This window comes from Anas acuta, chromosome 3, assembly GCF_963932015.1.
Source record: "Anas acuta chromosome 3, bAnaAcu1.1, whole genome shotgun sequence".
Taxonomy (NCBI): Eukaryota; Metazoa; Chordata; class Aves; order Anseriformes; family Anatidae; genus Anas; species Anas acuta.
This window is the reverse complement of record NC_088981.1, coordinates 22,984,706-23,004,507: the sequence shown is the minus strand read 5'-3', so window position 1 is coordinate 23,004,507 and position 19,802 is coordinate 22,984,706. Positions and strand designations below refer to the sequence as shown.

The 19,802-nt window shown below is 39.2% G+C and overlaps 1 protein-coding gene across 1 annotated transcript; it reads left to right on the top strand.

The window, feature by feature from the left end:
• Nucleotides 1-2,368: 2,368 nt before the first annotated feature.
• LBR (lamin B receptor) lies at nucleotides 2,369-19,522 on the top strand. The gene is made up of 14 exons (XM_068676100.1): nucleotides 2,369-2,525; nucleotides 6,517-6,691; nucleotides 7,771-7,959; nucleotides 9,025-9,108; nucleotides 9,478-9,655; nucleotides 10,247-10,443; nucleotides 11,233-11,287; nucleotides 12,175-12,369; nucleotides 13,852-13,955; nucleotides 14,325-14,450; nucleotides 14,554-14,722; nucleotides 15,648-15,728; nucleotides 15,836-15,958; nucleotides 17,097-19,522. Exons 2-14 carry the CDS (start codon nucleotides 6,527-6,529, stop codon nucleotides 17,255-17,257), a joined length of 1,827 nt encoding a protein of 608 aa, XP_068532201.1. The 5' UTR covers nucleotides 2,369-2,525; nucleotides 6,517-6,526; the 3' UTR covers nucleotides 17,258-19,522.
• Nucleotides 19,523-19,802: the final 280 nt, after the last annotated feature.

Here is a 19,802-nt window from a genome sequence, read left to right as displayed (position 1 = left end):
TGGAAAACGTTCCAATTTCCAAGAAGAGTAGGAAAGAAGATCCTGGTAATGATAGGCCTGACAGTCTCTCTTCAGTGCCTGGTAAAATTATGGAGAACATTATTCTGGAAGTTACTGAAAAACACCTGAAAGACAATGGGGTCATTGGTCACAGCCAGCATGGGGTCACTAAGGGAAAGTCCTATTTAATTAATTTAATTTCCTTTTATGACAAGGTCACCCACCTGGTTGACCAAGGGAAGCCACTTGTGATCTTTTTGGATTTCAGTAAAGCTTTTGATACTGTTTCTCCACAGTAGCTTTCTGGACAAAATGTCCACCATACAGCTAGATAAACAGGTAATACAATGGGTGAACAAACAGCTGATGGTTTTGGCTTAATAGGTTAAACAACTTGGATGTAGGACTTCAAGGTATACTAAGTAAGTTTGTGGACAACACTAAACTGGGAGAAGGTGTTGACTCCCTTAAGGGTAGAGAAGCCTTGCAGAGAGATCTTGACAAATTAGAGAACCAGGCAATCACCATCAATATGAAGTTTAACAAGGGCACATGCTAGATTCTGCACCTGGGACTAGACAGCCCTGGCTGTACACACAGACTGGAGGACAAGAGGCTGGGGAGCAGCTCTGTGGAAAGGGATCTGGGGGTTCTTGTTGACAGCAAGTTGACTGAGCCAGCAGTGTGCCCTGGCAGCCAAAAGAGCCAACCCTACCATGGGGTGCATCAAGCATGGCATTGCTTGTCTGTTGAGGGAAGGGGTTGGCCCCTCTGCACCATGCTGGTGCGGCCTCACCTTCAGCAGTGTGCTATCTGGGGCACTGCAGTACAAGAAGGACGTAGAACTATTACAGAATGTCCAAAGAAGGGCTACAAATGTGGTGGAGGGTGTAAAGGGCAAGATGTATGAGGAGTGGCTGAAGTTTCTTGGTTTGTTTGGCCTAGAGAAGACAAGACTGAGGGGCGTTCTCATGGTGCTGAAGCTGGAGTTTCTCATGGCCTACAGCTTCTTCACGAGGGGGAGTGAAGTGGCAGGCGCTGAGCTCTGCTCTCTGGGGACAGTGACAGGACTGGGGGGAACAGCACGGAGCTGGGACAGGGGAGGGTCAGGCTGGGGGTTAGGAAGAGGTTCTTCACCCAGAGGGTGATCGAGCCCTGGAACAGGCTCCCTAGGGCAGTGGTCATGGCACCAAGGCTAACAGAGTTCAGTAAGTGTTTAAGCAATGCTGTCAGGCATATGGTTGGATTTTTTGGTGGTGCTGCATGGAGTCAGCAGTTGGACTTAATGATCCTTGTGGGTTCCTTCCAATTCAGAACATTCTATGATTCTACGAAAACTTAAAAGTTCAAGGCCAAATTAGGCAGAACAAGTGGTAAGACAATTTTTTAACAGTTCATATATGAAGGCCCACTTTTTGCATTCATTTATATAGATGAAAAACTTGTCATATTCCTAATTCAAACACAATAGCTACAACCTTTTTTTTTTTGTGAACTTTTTTTTTTTTTTTTAAAGTGCAGTTAACTCACAAATAAAAGCAAGCGAGAAATCTCAGTTTAAAACTAGTTTATGGTTACAAAGGGCCCTATTTATGGTTATGGGTGTGTGGGTTTTTAGGTTTTGTTTTGGTTGTTGTTGTTGTTCTTTAATCTGATAATTTTGTTGTTTTTGTGTAGCGTTGTTAGCCTCCTATATTGCAAAGCAGTGCTCTTGTCCTCTTGGGATCTGCCTGTGCCTGGGATTTTTCAACCCAGACTATGACTTGTCAACCTGCAACCTAGAATTTAAACAATTTAGGAGGTCCATAAACTCGGTACAAACGTGTTTGTATGGTGTTACGAAAGGACTTGATGTTGTCCCGAGATCCCAACACTTGGGAGCAATCCTTTTAAAACCCGTTGCACTCGTTAACTCCTCCGCCACCTCTTTGTGCCCAAAACCAGGGCTGAGACTTCCTGATTTCACAACGCGCCAGCCCCTTCGGTGACCTTTCTAGAAAGATTGCCTCAAAAGGACGGCGCAAACGCGCGCCGTCCCCTCCCTTCCTCCCTCCCTCCGCACTTTATTGATTTTATTTTTTATTTATTTTTTATTTTTTTAAAGAGTGCCTCTCTGTTTATTTCACTACGGCTCAGCCCCGCGCACGCTGCGGCCGCCTTTGTGCTGGCGGGGAGGCGGCGGGGCCGTGCGGCGCAGGCGGCCTGAGGCGAGCCCGCTCCGCCCCCCCCCCCCCCCCCCCTTTCGTCGCCTCAGCCCGCCGTGAGGAGGCCGCGCTCCCCACCCCTCCCCTTCCCGCACCGCGCCATCGCGCGGCAGCCAATGGCGAGGCGCCCCCCGCGATTCAAACCGCGCGGCCCAGCCAATCGGCGCGCTTGGCGCCGGGCAGGGGGGCGTGGCCGGAGGCCGGACCGTTGCGCGGCCCTAACCGTCGCTGCCGCGGCTGAGGAGGAGCGCGGCGCTCGGGGCCCGGTCGCGCTGCTCGGCGGAGGCACGGCCCGCACGGCCCGCTGCGGCCGGCAGCCAGGTAAGGGCTCGGCGGCGCCGGGAGCGGAGCGGGGGGACGCGGACACACCCCCGCCTCCGCCGCCTGCCCGAGGGCAGCGCTCCGGCCAATCGCCGCCGCCGCCTCTCTGCGCCGGCGTCAGGGCCGCGGGGAGGCCTGGCGGGCCGGGCCCAGCTCCGCTCCGCCGCTTGGAGGCTGCTGGAGGGCTCCCCGCGCTCGGGCCGCGCCGCTCGGCCCCGGGGGCCTCCCCTCCCTCGTGGGGGGGCGCCGAGGGGCGGCCTGGCGCGGCGCGGCCCCTCCCCTGCCCTCCCCTCCCTTCCCCCGCGGCGGAGGCCCCGCGCCAGGCCCGGGCTGGCGGTGCGGGCGGGGCCGCCCAGCGGGGCCTGGAGGCCGGGCCTCCGCCGCCTCCGGCGTGTGGGCGCCTTCCTGTCAACAGCGCGCCGCCGGGGCTCGCGGCCGCCCCAGGGCGCTCGGGGTTCAGGCGCTTTCCCTCTCCGCTGTCAGCGGTGAAAAGCACGGCTCCGAGACCGCGGTTGGCTGGTTTTTAGCCGTTCGGTCGCTTTGTTGAGTTCAGCAGCGACTTTCCCTCTTCTGACATACACCAGCATTGAGGTGTCACAATTAATGTGTAGAATCACGGGCGATATATGAACTTCCCACAGTTCTTCCAAGAAGAAACCCCGCTATTATTTTCTTTTTTAATCTCTCAAAACACAGCACCTGCTGTGGTGTGATCTCCTAGGGACTACAAGCTGTAGTCATCTTTCTATTCGTATTTTCTTGACTGAAATACCTTTCTACATATATAGTGGGAGGGTCATTAAGAAAGACCAGTAATAGATCCATGGGGCAACATGTTTCTCTGTTTAGTTCGTGGTTCAGTCAGTAGTTATTTTCTTCTTGACCAAATTTAGGTTCCAGACATTTCTGCATTAATTCACTTGTTAGAGGATGCAAAATCCTTTTGAGCCATTTACTTAGATGCCGAGTTCCTTAAGAAAGTTCATAATTATATATATATATATATATATATATATATAAGAATATATATATATATATGTTCAATATATACATATTGAAGCCCTTTGAGTTAAATAAAAGGTTTGCATAGGACCACAGTGAACAGTAAGCTGATGCCTTCTGATACACTGAAAATTATCAGGAACGTGTGTTTGAGCTTGAAAGAGTGCTAAATTCAAAATTAATTCCTAAAATGCAAGATTTTTTGTTGTTTTGTTTTTAAGGCATCCTATCTCTTTTCTGTCTCTTTTTTTTTTTTTTTTCCGATGCCAGTAATGATTGTTGTTATCTGAAGAGATGAAAGTTGCCTTTAAATGATGCAGGTTTTTGAAGTGGGATATGTGGAATGAGGATTGCACACCTCCCTTGCACAGGGTACACTGGTGCAGGAGGTGGTAATTTCTGACAGGGTAACAAGTAATACTTTTTTTTTTTTTTTTTTAGTGTTTAAGGTTTGGCATCATTATGAAGCTTTAATATTTAGAGAAAAAATGGAAGAAACAAACTTTCCATTATTAATACTCTTCATTACTTTCAAATCAGAAAAGAATCTTTTTACTTGCTTAGATTAATTTACTAGTCTGGAATTTTGTATCACTGTGATCTATCTCAGGCTGAATAACATAACACTTTTTTTAGACTCTTCTGCTTGAACCACATTTCCTAACTTCTCAAAGCCAACTTCAGCTCCATTTGAGTGCAAGATTGGAGGAGGAAAAGGTCTTACTGCCTTTTAAAAAGAATTAAATAAGGTTTCCTTATCTTCAGTCTGTCTACTAGAACGCTGAGCTTTGAAGTTTGGCAGAGAGTTGCATTTTATTATCCCTATAAAAATGTATCTAATTTTTAAGTGATTGTTATAAATCTTAAGAACCAATTTTAAGGCATAGATCAGGTTAGGATATCTGGTGAAATTCGTGCCTGGACTTGGTATAGAGGACTAGAACATAGATTACGTTTGGAAGAGGAGGAGGAAGCTGTAACTGAAAGAGATTGGGGGAAGAGCTGTAGTAGACACAAACCTGTTAGAGAGAGTTGGCTTGTGGCTAAGAGAACTGGATGCAGAAACAGATGTGACATTGAGATCAAATCTTGAGCCCAAATGTGGTGATGAGGAAGTGCAACTTGTTCAGTGAACAAGGGCAGAAGAGGCAGTAACCCCCAGGGAATTAAGTAGGACCAAGGAGAGAATGAAAAGAATTTCAGATGAAAGTAGAGAAATTGTATTTCATAGAGTCGTAAGGAACAAGGGTATGCAGTTTAAGGGGGTTAAACTCTCTGGAAAGAGACAGGGTTGAATGAATTGAAATTCAGAAAGCGTAAGAAAGTAACGAGGTTGTGGCAAGAAACTGTTGGTAGAAAACAGATGAGCTGGAAGAGCCTGTGCCTACAGTACAAACATGGACTAGACCTCTTAAGTTTGTGGAGGTGCCAGTTTTACTGATTGGCAAGCAGCAGTGAAATTAACTGATAAAACTTACTGTCTTAACTTCCTGAAATATTATACAGCGAAGAGGATGGTCAGCTATTTCTGTTCTGAAGCAAATCACGATATTAACAGGAAATGAGGCAATTTTGCTGAGTTCTTGTTTTCTTTCTGATGTGGAGACCTACACAGGTATAAAATGTACCAAGAGCAGGAACATCAGGCAGTGCCAAAATTAAAGCTGACTGAACAGCCTTCTTTAGCTCTACCCCCAGTGCGTTATGATGGTTTGCCAAAGAACCTGATTTTTTGCTGCGGGTTAGTTAATGTGTAATGAATGAGTATCTAGTTCAATATTTGTTTTCCAATCATTTTGTGGGGCTTCACATAGCAAACAAGATTTAAAAAATGCTTTGAAACAGAAACTTTTGCTGATTTTTTTTTTTCCTATTTCAAGTTCCAAAGTTCATTATACACATAGTGATAGCATGTAAGTTTATGTGTATTTTACCCTAGATTAGTAAGATACCCTCACTCAATGTTGAGACCTGAGTCAGAATTTCAAGTAATAAGAATACCTTTTAGTATAGTTACTTATTTTTAGATGGCAATAGCTTAATATCAGGAACTTTTCAAAGTATTTCAAAGGGCTTTATATTTAAAAGCATGATTTCAAGTTACAGTTTTCTCAGTACACCAGCATAGGGGACTAAGGGCAGTAGTCAGTTAAGCCATATTCTGCTAAAATCAAGTAAAAACCTTATGGTGCAGACAGGGATGAAATAGGTGGAAAAGAGAAAACATTCAATCCAGATAGGAGCCAGAATTCAGGTGTTCCCTAGCTTTTGAATGTTTGGTGTAACAAATTGAAAAGCATAAGTAATGTGGCTAATCACAGAATCATAAAATGGTTTGGGTCGGAAGGTCCCCATAAAGATCCCTTAATTCCAACCCCCCTGCTGTGGGTAGGAGCACCTTCCACTGGACCAGATTGTCCAAAGCCCCATTGAACCAGCCTTGAAAACTTCCAGGGATGGGGCATCCACAACTTCTCTGGGCAACCTGGGCAAGTAACGTGTATGGAATAGACTGGTTAAAATAACAACATGTTATTTTCGCATTTAGGGATGAATGCGTATGTAATTTTTTAGAACCACAGAAAAGGAGGGTTAGAGGATGTTTAGATGTCATCTCATTTACTTTTTTTCCCCGCTCTAGATAGAATCAACTACATATATGTACTGGGTCAAATATATAGCCTGCTTTTGATGGTCTTTGATGGAGATTATGTAGAAGAATTACCTAGATGTACTATTAATGCATTTGGAACATTTTTCATAGCATCTAACTACAGTCTTTGATCTATTTTAAACCTATTTCTTCTGTCTAGTATTTGGGAAATATATCACTTTTTTTTTTTTAATCAGGAAGCTTTTTGCATATTTAAGCTGAAGAGTTGTTTACTTTAAAGCTTCCCTCTTCCAGCCTAAATGATGTGTAGACAGTAGGGGAAAAAAATAAGCTTGATATTTGGACGTCATAACTATTAACTTACTTATTTTCTAGGATTTGGAAAATGCCGAACCGAAGGTTTGCTGATGGCGAGGTGGTGATGGGTCGTTGGCCAGGAAGTGTCCTGTATTATGAAGTACAAGTGACTAATTATGATGATGTTACTCATCTTTATACCGTTAAGTACAAAGATGGGACTGAACTTGCTTTGAAAGAAAGTGATATAAAGGTGAGTATGCCTTCATAGAAATAACAGTATTGCTAATGGAAGGTTGTATTGATTTTTGTGATGTAGATAAGAATACAACTTCTGATTGGATAGTTGTTTTGCAAATTTTTCATTAACTGTCTCCAAGGAATTGGTGCTAAACAATAGTTCTTCATTGTGGGATATCTCAAGTTCAGCACACTGTCCATGGTTTTAAAGAAGCATCATTATTTTCTTTAAGTTGTAAAAGCAGTGATACCTTTGGGGTGAAAAACGTCCTTCAGGAACTCTATAATACAGAGATTGCTTATAAAAATTATTTTCAGGTACCTTAGAAAGCCAGTAATTAGAGGCTTGATATTAATGTAGGTGAACTATACTTTTACCTTTTACTGGCAGTGTGTGTGAGCAACTGGCTTCTTTTTGGGCTTGAGCTAGAAAAAGTTGTTCATTGCTTTAAGAGTTTCTAACTTGTTTACTTTGTTTGCAGGTTAGCTAACTCTAACTGAGAAAGTACCTTCCTTTGTTGTAAAGTGTTTGTGTCTTATGAAAGTTGTATTGTGTAAATGTTACATGACAAAATCAGAATTACAGACTCCACTGAGAAATTAAAATGTATACTTGTGGGGAAAACCTTATGGAATCACTTTTCATATCTAATATAATGATTTTTAGCTGACTTAATTTTTTTACATTTGAGTTGTGTTGCATTATGCAGATCATTGCATCTTGACATGGCAAATGTATTAATAAAGCCAAGTAAATGAAACGGTAGCCTTAATAGAAGTCATACACAAAGGCTTAAGTGAATAGTAGGCTTATGAGTTTGGTGCTCACATTTATATTGTCCTGATTTCTGTAGCTTTGACAGGAATTGTCAGCAGTTGGACTTTGGACAGAATTATTTAGGTATTACCAGCAAAATGAGTGTGCTATAATTACTCTTTCTTAACACTGTCGTACAGTATCTATTAAAAAAATAAAAAGATAGTTCTGTGAAACTAAATGCCAGAGTCGTCTTCACAAAAAAATAATGCTTCGAAAGCTATTCTTTGGAGTGTCTAAGACAAGATTTTGCTTTCTTCCCCTTTTTCTGTTAGTCCCAATCATCATTCAAGCCCAGGAAGAGCCAGTCTTCTTCAAGTTCTCCTTCCAGAAGAAGTACTAGCAGGTCTCGATCTAGATCTCCTGGTCGGCCAGCAAAAGGCAGACGCCGTTCTTCTTCCCAAAGCAGAGAACGTAAAGATGACAAAAAGAAAATTATTCAGGAAACCAATTTAGCTCTACTGGTATTGTTTTGCTTGCTTGTTTGTTCTTGGTTGCAGCATCACTTTTTTCCCCAAAAACATATTTTTATGTATACTGGGTTTATTACTATAAGAGCCAGGTGTACTTCATGTTTCCTGAGCAACATAATTAGCTGCAAAAATGTATCATAGAAATGCCTTATTACTTAGCAAATAGGCTTTCTAGCTTTCCAAGTTGTGAAGAAATCATTGAAATCTTCTGTGTGAATTTGGTGGTACTGTAAACAGTGTTTCTTCCGCCCCATGTAGTCTTAAGATGTCTTCACATGAATACCTGTCTGAGATGTGGTCCCTAGAACCGGAAATTATTTTGCTGTTTGCTATTGAAAATAGATCTTAGTTTTAGTTGGGCTTAAACTAAACCAAACCACCTTAAATTAAATGGACCATGTGTTCGTTTTAAGTAGCTTGTAGCCAGCGGTTACACTTTGGACAAAAAGATTAAAAGCCATAAGGACAACGATATTTTAATTGAGAAGTTGGATTGATCTGTTTTTTGTTTTTTTTTTTTTTTATGACTGTAATGACCTGGTCCTTTTATACAAAGCTTGTGTTAAAATAAAACACAACAATGAGTTGTCTTCCTTCAGTTGTATAGACTAGAGTGTTTTTTGAAGAGAATTTCTTAGAAGGTTGTTTAATAGAAAACCCAACTTTCACACTCCTGCATAGCACTGCCATGTACAGGACTCTAAAATTTCCTCTGTTTTAATAATATTACTAAATATGCATGTATTTTGTACTTGGCACTTCCTACTGATGAATTAAAAATAGTGTTTCCAAGTTACCTCTTAATTCCACTCTTAATTAAAAAAAGCAAAAAGCATAGCAACCTTTTCCTTTTTTTAAATGGCTTTTCTTCCCTTCTTTGTGAGCTGAAACTGTCTGTGCTTAGGATGTTGAACCTGCTTGTTTTCATGTGGAGGAAACCAGAGCAGTTTCAGTTGAAACAAACTAGATCCTTAGTGTCCTTAATTGTTCACTTTATACTTGCACTTAATGGAGATAAAATTTTCAGAAAGCTAAAATTATATTTCTTTTAACCAGAAACCAAGTGAGAACAACACCAGAAGGTACAATGGTGAACCTGACAGCACAGAGAGAAATGACACATCCAGCAAAATCTTGGAGGTATAACTGCAGAGAACGTTGTCTTATGTTTTAATGTTTGTCCACAGAAAGTGAATTTTTCAGTCAAATCAGTTCTTTATTCCTGGTGGCTAGCTAATGCATGGAGCAGAATAACTGATGGTTAGACCAGAAGGGAAGAGGGTGGGAATGGATAACCCATACTGGAACAGATACTGAGTATTTAATTTTGCTTACATGATTGCAGTGGTAGTGGGTTTAGTGGGTTCTTAATTTAAAATGTATGTTTAAGTAGTGTGTAGAAGTAGAATATATTGTATATTGTTCTGTTAAAATGAATAATGTCCTGAGTAAAATAAGGTAAAGTAACTAGATGATCTTAGTAAAATCTTTTCATTCATGCATTATCAGCAAAAATTGAAACCAGACCTGGAAATAGAGCGTGTGCTTGATAAGTACAGCTTGCGTCCAAGAGAAGAGGAAAAGAAAAAAGAAGAGATATATTCAGAGAAAAAGGTTTTTGAGATGGTAAAAACTACTGAGAAAGTATCATCAAAAACAAAAGAGCTGGAGTTTGGTGGAAGATTTGGTATGTGTGCAAATTTTAGTAATAGTAGAACGTCACATTTTTTAGTTATTGACCATACTGTCCTATGAAGGACTGTTTTTCCTGTTTCTGGGCCCTAGTTGCAGATTCCAGAATCATATGACAGTGCTTCAGTGACAGTCTAGAGTGATTTTGGTAAAAGTCAAAGAAGTGCTCTAACATATGGTTCTCTAGTGAAATGTTGTGGAGATCTTGATCCTGCACAGTGCGATTTGAGTATTTTATAAATCTTATTGGAAGTAACTAGCAAAGTTTTTTACATTTTTAAAGCTAAGTGCTTCAAACCTGGTAGTTTGATTCGTGATTCTTTATACTTTTTTTGTTGTTGTTTTGACAGTTTTAAAGGGATGTAATGGATGCAATCCTTTGGGTTGGTTATGTGACCCCCTGTGGGACTGAGAGGAATGTCTCTATCCTATTATGTGACTGAGGGATTGCTGCTGTCTTGTTGTAGGAATAGATGATTTCTTTGCTACTGATGTTAGTATCAAGCTTTATTAGTGGGATTGAAAGTAGTTTTTTTTTTAATTTTCCCATGCTTATCTTCTAATATTGCATTATGTCTGTTTACAGGAACCTTCGTGCTGATATTTTTCCTACCTGCTACTGTATTCTACTTGCTGTTGATGTGTGAACAAGACGACCCCAGCCTTATGAACTTCCCTCCTCCTATGCCAGCACTTGAAAGTCTCTGGGAAGCTAGGGTGTTTGGTGTCTTTCTTCTGTGGTTTTTCCTTCAAGCTCTGTTCTACTTACTGCCGATTGGAAAGGTAAGCTATTCAGTAGCAATTGTGTCTTTATGGATAGTTGATTTGTGAGTTAGGCTGAAAGATGAGGTATGTTCATAATGCAGTGATTTTTGAAAGCAAATTAATATATTTTTCATATTAAGCTGACAGATAGCTACTGCTGATTTCTGTAAGCTTAAGAGAACACAGTTTGTTAGGAAATTAATGGCTATGCATTTCATAAGTTCTATAGTGGAAGAGGCAGAAAGCATAACATAGCAATTCAAAGCATGGATAAAATTTACGTAGCAGAATTCTAGAAGAATTCCAGGTATCTGACTTTTAAACCCGAAGACTGTTTACCCAGTTTCAGTTACTGATATCCAGTAGAAAAAAACTTCCCAGAAATTAAGATTACTTTCTAAAGCATGGAAGATCATATTAACTATTCTAGCCATATTAATCAGGCAAATGGTCTATTACAGTCTTCTTGTGACTTAAGGGATATTGCCAGGTTCTGAAAGAATACTAGAATAAATTGATCAGTCTGTCAAATTGTTCTGTTGGTACACCTGTTAAAAATGACTGGAGCTGCTGCTCTGTTTTCTTGATGCTAGGAATAAGATTTTATTTTTTTATTTGAAACTGGTACCCTTTTTCTTTTGATATCCAAAGTGTGCTTTTAAAAGCAGTGCATGGTCTTGAGATTTGAATACATCCAGCTAGTTAACTTGATTTGTGGTGGTGATGATGGAGATGTCCGTGATTGTCCTTCCCTTTCCAGTGCTCTCAAAGTATTTTGTTGAAACATTATTGTTTTGTCCTTCCTAGGTTGTGGAAGGCCTACCTCTTTCAAATGGAACAAAACTGCAGTACAGGATAAATGGTAAGATGTGCTCGTTCTGAAATTTGAATCCCCTACCTGATTTGTAGTGCTCAGTACCACAAATTAATGATAACAAATGAAGAAAGATGCACTCAATAGTTAAACTAGGTATCTGTTGTAAATTTATCATGAAACATGAGGCTCTTCGTGGAGCAGGATGGTTAGTAATGAAGGAACTAACTGCCACAAGAGCAAGGCATTAGATTATGCAGGGCATCTGGTTTACCATCCAGCTGTGCTTGGTGACACTTGTCGTATTCATCACATAATTGCTAAATAGGCAGTTACCTATTGGATTGTTAAGAATGCTTGTGTAACAATGACTGTTACTTGAAAGGAGATGTTCAGGAATGATCTGAAGAAATGTTATCCCATGTTTCTTAGGTCATCTTTTTGGATGTCTGATTTACAGACTAGTAAAAAGTATGTTGTAGTTGACAGGCAAGAAGAACATCTGAGATCAAAGAACAGTTCTGAGTCTTTATTCAGCTATGATTTCACTTCCTATTTATCAGGCAAGTTTCTCACCTAAGGTTAGAGTATGGACCCTTGAGCAGTCCTGCTTTTCCTGGCTTAAAGAGGAAAGTGTAGTTTGATGCCTCACCAGGTATTCCAGACCACCTATTTGATTGATTGTCAGTTCAAAGACACTGCCTGTTGGTAAAAGAATTAAAGTATTACATTAATAAGTTCAATGGTGTTTTGTCATAGTCTTGTAAGATGCACCATTTTTAAATCTCGCTTTAAGATGGAATAGGGCTACAATACTGGTAAACACTTAAATCTCAGAAGTAAATATGCAGACAGGTAGGACTGGGTAGATTCTAAGAATGACTTAACTTTTTTTTTAAATTTTTGCTAATATGGTTTTCTTGTACATCCTTTAGGGTTTTATGCTTTTGTTTTGACTGCTGCAATTATTGGAATATTATTATATTTTCAATTCGAACTTCATTATTTGTACGAACACTTCCTGCAGTTCGCAGTATCAGCTGCAGTTTTTTCTATGGGATTGAGCATTTATCTGTATATCCGGTCCCTGAAAGCACCTGAGGAAGACCTAGCACCAGGTGGAAATTCTGGTGAGTTAATATTTTGGATAATTTCCCTACAGTTATTTGCTACTGTTTTGTATTTATGAATTAAAGGTTAGATTTAAGGCAGGTTATTGTAGTACTGACTCTTTCTTTTTCCAAATGCAGTGTTAATGTTGCAAGTTGGCATTTTTGTTCACATGCAGATACTGTAAAACACTTAAATTTTTTTGTTGGATTATCTTGCACAAGTTACTGGTATGGATAAACCCCAGCAAGAAGCTAACTACCATGCATGCATTTGCTCACTCTCCCTGTTTGTGTGGGGAAGAGAATCAGAAGGGCAAAAGTGGAAAAAACTCATGGGCCTGAGATAAAGACAAGTAAAAGAGGGAGAAGAAAAAAAAGGGGGGGGGGGAGAAAAAAAAAAGGGAAAAAGCAATTGCTTGCCACCAGCCAACTGATGCTGAGCCAGTCCCTGAGTAATGGCGAGTAATGGCAACCTCTGGCAAGTCCCCCATACTCCTCCTACCCCCCTTTTTCCCCTTTAATTTTTCTGAGCATGATGTTGCATTATATGGAATATTGCTTTGGTCAGTTTGGGTCACCTGTCCCCAGCTTTGTTCCCTCCCAGACTCTTCTCTGCACCCAACCTATGTGCGGGGAGGGGCAGAGTGAAAAAATAAAGGAAACCTAGATGCTATATTAGCATTATTCAACAATAGCAAAAATGTGTTATCAACATTGTTTTGGTCACAAATCTAAAACTTGGCACCATAGAAGTTACTTTAAAGAAAATTAATTATATCCCAGCCAAAACTGGCACACTATATCCACCCAAACTGGTACACTTAAAAATTTCTTGGCTGGTCTAGTCCTATACTTATGAGAAAAGAGTTTTGGTTTTGTTTTTTAATTTTTCTGTATTTGTGAAGTGGCTTATGTAGTTATCTTCATAGTACCCCAGTTGGTGAGACTTTTCCAGAAACGACTGGAAGGAAAAACTGAAAAGACATTTCAGTTAAGACATTAAGACATTCTGGCAGTGGGAAGTTGGGTACAGAACTAGAAGTAACAGTGGTTGTTAGCTGTTAACTCAATGCAGGGTGTCTAGAAGTTCAGGTAGTATTTTCCTTGTCCTTCTGTTGATACGCGGGTTGTTGTCATGGCTAAAGGAATTATTCGCAGAGAAGAGTAAAGAAGTAGGAAGAAAAGTGGAATAACTTGGTATTAAGATCATCATGGATGATCTTCAGGGTAAGGCTGAAAACAAGGAATAAAGTCAAAGAGAGATAAGACTACAGTAACTTCTGAAGCGTTTAGCCCTTCTAATAAATAAGATACCTGCATCTCTTAAAATACAAGCTATTGCTTCATACTTTGCATATACTCTCAAATATTTTTTGCCAAAATGTTGCTTTTTTATTTATAATGACAGTACTTTTAGTATAGAGTAGCAAGTGCCTTATAGGGAATATAGTGATGGATAAAAGGACTGATATTTCAACAAGGAGCGTGTCTCATCTGCAGGGTATCTTGTTTACGACTTCTTTACTGGACATGAATTGAACCCTCGTATTGGGAGTTTTGACCTCAAATACTTCTGTGAGTTGCGTCCAGGATTAATTGGCTGGGTGAGTCAGTAATCTGAGCTACTTCGTGACTTTTTTCCATGATAGATGCTAAGAATACAATATTTACTTAAAAACAGGAAAAATACTTATATGGTTTTCTGTTGATAAATTTGTAATGACCATTTTTATTTACTTTAGACAACTCCTATGCATCTTTGCTTTGTGAAAAATGAAAGCTTCTTTTTAAAGTACTCATATGCTGAAGCTACTGCTTCAGAAAAGTGGTTAGTTACAAACTGTTGTCTGAATGGATTTTTACTTTTTTTTTTTAAGTATCAGTCAAAACCATCTGTATTAAAATGTACTATAGTATGATAGAAAAAACACTTTTACAAGGAAAACTTGTAATAAAATATTTTTTTTAACTAGGTTGTTATAAACTTGGTGATGCTCTTGGCTGAGATGAAGATACATAATCAGAGTATGCCATCTCTGTCAATGATACTCGTGAACAGCTTTCAGCTTCTTTATGTGGTAGATGCTCTTTGGAATGAGGTAAATAAACCTTCAACCTTGTATTAAACTGAAACCGTTTCTAATCGCAGTGTTTACATAATGAGGCTTTGTGAATTCCAAATTGCATCTTCCATGTTTCTAGGAAGCTGTTCTGACTACAATGGATATTACCCATGATGGATTTGGATTCATGCTCGCATTTGGAGATTTGGTATGGGTTCCATTTGTCTACAGTCTGCAGGCCTTCTATTTAGTTGGACATCCTACTGCAATTTCTTGGCCTGCTGCTGCAGCAATTATTATTCTGAATGGTAAGTTATAGTAGATGTTAACGTTACTGATAGTGACAATGTAGTACTAACTGTTAATTTGAGTTGTAAGGTGGGGGAGCTTCCACTGGGATGCAGTAATCATATTTTCTCTGTTAAGCACAGTTGGAGGACGCATGTGTTTGGCTATTGTTTAAAACAAAGAATGTGATATGATATTATTAAAGGAAGGATAAAGGAGAATCTCATATAGAACATTTTTAGATGGATACAATCTAGACAGAGTTACAACTTAAAATGCATAGAATAGAGTGTTGCAGTTGCGTTTTAAAATCACATCTGGAAAAGTATTGCTTCCTACTTTGAGTGTTTCTTCTAAAAACAACAAAAAAAACCCTGTTGGCTACAGTTTATTGAAGCTAGGGGAAAAGAGGTTTTGCTGTTTGTTTTTGTTAATTTTTATCTCCTTCCCCAGTGCCCATAGGAATAGGCATTATTTCCACACATCTCAGTGGAAATAATCTTCCAGCTGAGAACTTGAGAATGGATCTCGTGTCTTCAGGGGACCTTAGATTTGCACCAATGTGGCCTACTAGTTTGTTCCTTTTATCTAAGTAGTGAACTTGAAATAAAAAAGTTAATTGTGAGCTTGACAAAATTGAAACACTTAGAAAGCGAAGGCATACATTTAATGTGTGTGATCCTCTTCAGATATAAATCTAAAGCTCGATGCAAAAATACAGCTCCTACTAAATCTTAGAAGTTGATCATTAACTTGTGAAAGCATGCAGAACACGGTTTTCCAGTAGCATTTCTGCCTTGCTAGAGCTCTGAGAACTGGAGAATGTCTTTTCCTCAGAGACATAACTGATTTCAATGTAATAAGACTGACAGAAGGCATATGAATGCTTTTGAAGGTCAGGAAACAGAAAGCACAGAATACGCAAAAAAAATATTTTTTTTTCAGGTATTGGGTATTACATATTCCGTAGTGCAAATTCTCAGAAAAATAGTTTCCGAAGGAATCCAGCAGATCCCAAATTGGCCTGTAAGTGCATTTTTTTTGATTTCTTCAACTCGCTTTACAGTGTCTCTTTTGGAATATTGGATGTGCACGTTTCAGTTGTTGTATTGACTACAATACTCTCTTCACAGATCTGAAATTCATACCCACTGCAACTGGAAAAGGGCTTCTTGTTACAGGTTGGTGGGGTTTTGTCCGTCACCCTAATTATCTCGGTGACATCATCATGGCATTAGCATGGTCCCTACCCTGTGGTAAGTTCCTAAAATGAAAGTGGATTTTATTTAAATTGTTTTGGCATCTGACTGGTTTTGAAATGCAAAGTGATAATTATGAGATGATAAAAGCTGGAATTAAGTGAATGGCAGTTTTACGTGTTGCAAGGTTGATATGACACCTATTTTTTTCTTAAATCTTCTCCTTTATATCTTAATATAGATTTGACAATTAGTTCTGACACTTGGTCATTCAATAATGCTGGGGTTTGTTTGCTAATAAATTCTTACTTTTTTCGTTTTAAGGCTACTAGCTGTGCTATAGTGTTTCCATGCAGAGTTTCTAAAAAGTTGCAAAGTTCATTCAAGTGAGAAAAATGGCTTTGGGCTCCTCACTTGCCTGAAGGCAATAATAAATGAATAAATACAAACACATACGTGTATAAAACACATAAATCAAAACACAAAAAAGAGCGTGGCAGGTCGTCTGAGGCAGACCTACTCCACCTCGTGGCACAATTGGATTTTTGCAGGCTGTAAGACATACAGAGTTACAAAAGAGTGGGTCTTTGACCAAGTGGTTAGGGCCTTGACCAGGAGCATCAGCAAGGACAGGCTGCTGGAGTTGAAGTGTACTTCCAGACATTTTGGACTTTAATTGAAATTAGGCAATACTGGTTAGCATATACACTTGCAGACTGTATCTTGGAAGAGGATTCCTACACAAAAATGATGGACTTGAGTTCTCTGCCAGTAACTGCTTGGGGGAAGTGGGAGGGAAGTTTAGTGTGCTCTGAGCAAAGGTAGAGTTTACTATTTACTTCCAAAACAGAGAAAACCCTGGGGGGCTCGTATGTGGCAGCCCTGTGCTGCAGAAGCTTAACTATTTGTGTGCTTGATAGCTAAAGAACTTAGATATTGGACAGCTTTACAGACATTGAGAGAGAAGTTGGTGGATTTTAAGACTATGAATTTTAAGGATTATTACTTGGGGAGGGGCGCATTTATGTGCAAATATGTCACAATATTTGTACCATCCTGATGAATGTTTGATACTCTACAATGAGTAAAAGGTGCTTCAGTTTGTAATGAGTTTATGTCAACACATGTTAATAACTAAAATTTTTGGTATTTTTAATGTATTAAAAATGATGTTCCTCACATTTTTTTTCTGCAGGTTTTAATCACATTTTGCCATATTTCTATGTGATTTATTTCATCTGCTTGCTTGTTCATCGGGAAGCTCGTGATGAACATCATTGTAAGAAAAAGTATGGCTTGGCATGGGAAAGGTATTGTCGGCGCGTACCCTACCGCATATTTCCTTACATTTACTAGAGCGCTCCAGATACCTGTTTTGCAAATTACTTCTAAAGTTTCTTTGCAAATAAAAATATACCTCTTACCTTTGCACTTGGTCAATTTATTTAGGCTTTAAAAAAAAAGTGACCAAACAATTGAGTGCATCAACGAGTATTTGCAAGTAATCCTAAATACGTGAGTTATGTGAACTGACTGTCTGTGACCTCAATTTTAAAAAAATAATTGTGAATTTTAAAAAGTCTTGGAGCCCTAATTTTTCAAGTTAAATTTTATTTAGAATCCTGAGTTTACACATTTTTTTATTACGTTAATTAAGCACTGTGATGTAAAGTATATTATTTTCTTAATACAATAAATATGGAAGTTCCACCCAGATATTTTTTTTGGTGTTACTTGTACCATCTAACTTCAGATGTCTGACTTACTTGCCTGAATTGGAGGAGCAGGCAATGCTTTTTGGTCAGTGGAGCTACAGGTGGAAAATTCAGCCCCTGCAAGATTCCTCCCCCTTCTAGCTTTTTTGTTAGTGGGATTTTTGGTCAGGAAAGTTCAGGTGCCCCCTTCTGACCAGTGTCTGTAGAAGGGATGAATGGACAGAATGAGGAGGAGGGCACAAATACTTCCTCGTTATTCTTGAGGCAACTTCAACAGGGGCCAAGAGGGACTCTATGCTGCCCCTGGCCCTGTCTAGAGGGACGCCACACTTCTGGCTCAGATTCCTGAAGGTAGATGATACAAGCGCTCACTTCAGCTGCAAATGGAGCTGAAGAAGTGAGTAGCGAATCCTAATCCTGCATCTAGAAACAAACACAGGGGTAGCAAAAGTTGCAATGATGCATGATTGAAAAGAGTAAAATGACCACAGTTGGCTTATTCCAATCTTTGTAAAATATGTCTTAATGTACCATAGCATTTACTGAGTGTGTATAATAAAGCTTCCACGTTTTTGCTGTACAGTGTTTGGATTTGAAAATGTGATAACCTTTTTAGGAGCAGGAGACATTTTTTAACTAAATCAATTTCCAGCCATTAAAAAAAGTTCATTTAATAAAGATTTTTGTAAATTAATGTATTAATTCTCAAAACAATTGAAGTGTTCATGACAGATATGCTATGAAAATGTAGGAAGTGCTCCTCATTCCAAAGTTGTTTTTTTTTTGAATTTGGCATTGCTACCTCATATGTAGGTTTTGCCTTTTGTACTGTTGCAGATAGAGAAAATAGCTATTTTTTGCTACTGCTATTTAAAACGTTTTTTACATGAGCCTGTGGTTTAACTTGACCACTTCCTAATATATTTTTGTATATATTTGACTTTTTAACTGATGTATGTGTTCTAGTCATTAGCTGTGTTCTTTGTCTAACTGGCTGTAAATCAGATGCCATTTCAGTATTTACTTAAGTAGAATAATTTTATATTTTACTGAAATAATCTTGTATTGATTAACTAGAACTACTATTCTGTCTTCACAACTGATAACTTTTCACATACTTCATAAGTGAGGTTTATAGCACACATTCTCTCAAAGCTTATTAGAATCTTAAATGTGTAGTAGAGAAGGAATTGCAGGTACATTTGCAGTTGCTTGTGGGAAGGTTATTAACAAATCAGAATGATGCTATTTTTAATTATGGTCAGTTCTCTTGAAACGTTGATGTAATTGAAATTTAGCATGTGGAGTTTCTTTCTTTTTTAATTAAAAACCCTCTTTTTGTACACAGACATTTTTAATGGTAATTGTACATTTAAAGTGTATATAATGTAGCTTGCTGAGCTTGATTTTCGAGTGTCTTCAGAAAATCTGTATTTTAATGTTGTAAGGAAAATGTTTTAGGACAAGTACATTGCTTGCTGGAAAAAGAGCAGTGCCTGTAACAACACTGAAGAGCATTCACTCCTGTGAAGTAGCAGATGAAACTGGGATTATTTTTTTATGATTGCTCAGTGGGTTAATGGGAAACGTAGCAATCATTTATCTGCACGAGCTGCTGTTTTAACTGCAGCTGGTGTTTTAAAAATATACTGGAGCTGGGGACGTTTTAACTCACCCTGTGAACTCTGAGATGCTACTGCCATCCCAATTTTATCTGTTGCCATACAAGATTATTAAAATGTAATTCAGACTCCTTTTCTTTCAGAAACAGATCTTGATTGATAATAACTTGAGTTTGTTCATTTACATGCTGAGTTTTATGTGAATTTGATTTTGAAGTAATTGTTTTTAATACAAACAAGCCTATAAGCTAAAATAAAGCTCTTGCTTAAAATTTTGTAGTACATTTTTTTTGCGAGTTTATGGTGGTGTCTGATTAAAAACTCACAATGGAAAACGTGCATCTTTACCTAGTAACATGAATCAAAGGTCCTTTCTCACTGGTGGTTTTTCTCTGGAAATTTCAAAAGAGTAGATCGATCCATTTAAAAGATCTCAGTTTCTTTTTTTTCAGGACTAGGGACGCGGTTGTCCCTCTGTGCTCGCCTCTGGTGAGGCCACGCCTCGAGCACTGTGTTCAGCGAAGACGTCGAGGTGCTGGAGTGTGTCCGGAGAAGGGCTCTGAA

Excerpts from the sequence above, each read along its gene's own strand:
- LBR (XM_068676100.1), top strand. The coding sequence starts at position 6,527 with ATGCCGAACCGAAGGTTTGCTGATGGCGAGGTGGTGATGGGTCGTTGG. Across the intron at positions 6,692-7,770 it reads TGAAAGAAAGTGATATAAAG|TCCCAATCATCATTCAAGCC; the intron begins GTGAGTATGCCT and ends TTTTTCTGTTAG. Across the intron at positions 14,723-15,647 it reads AGCAATTATTATTCTGAATG|GTATTGGGTATTACATATTC; the intron begins GTAAGTTATAGT and ends TTTTTTTTTCAG.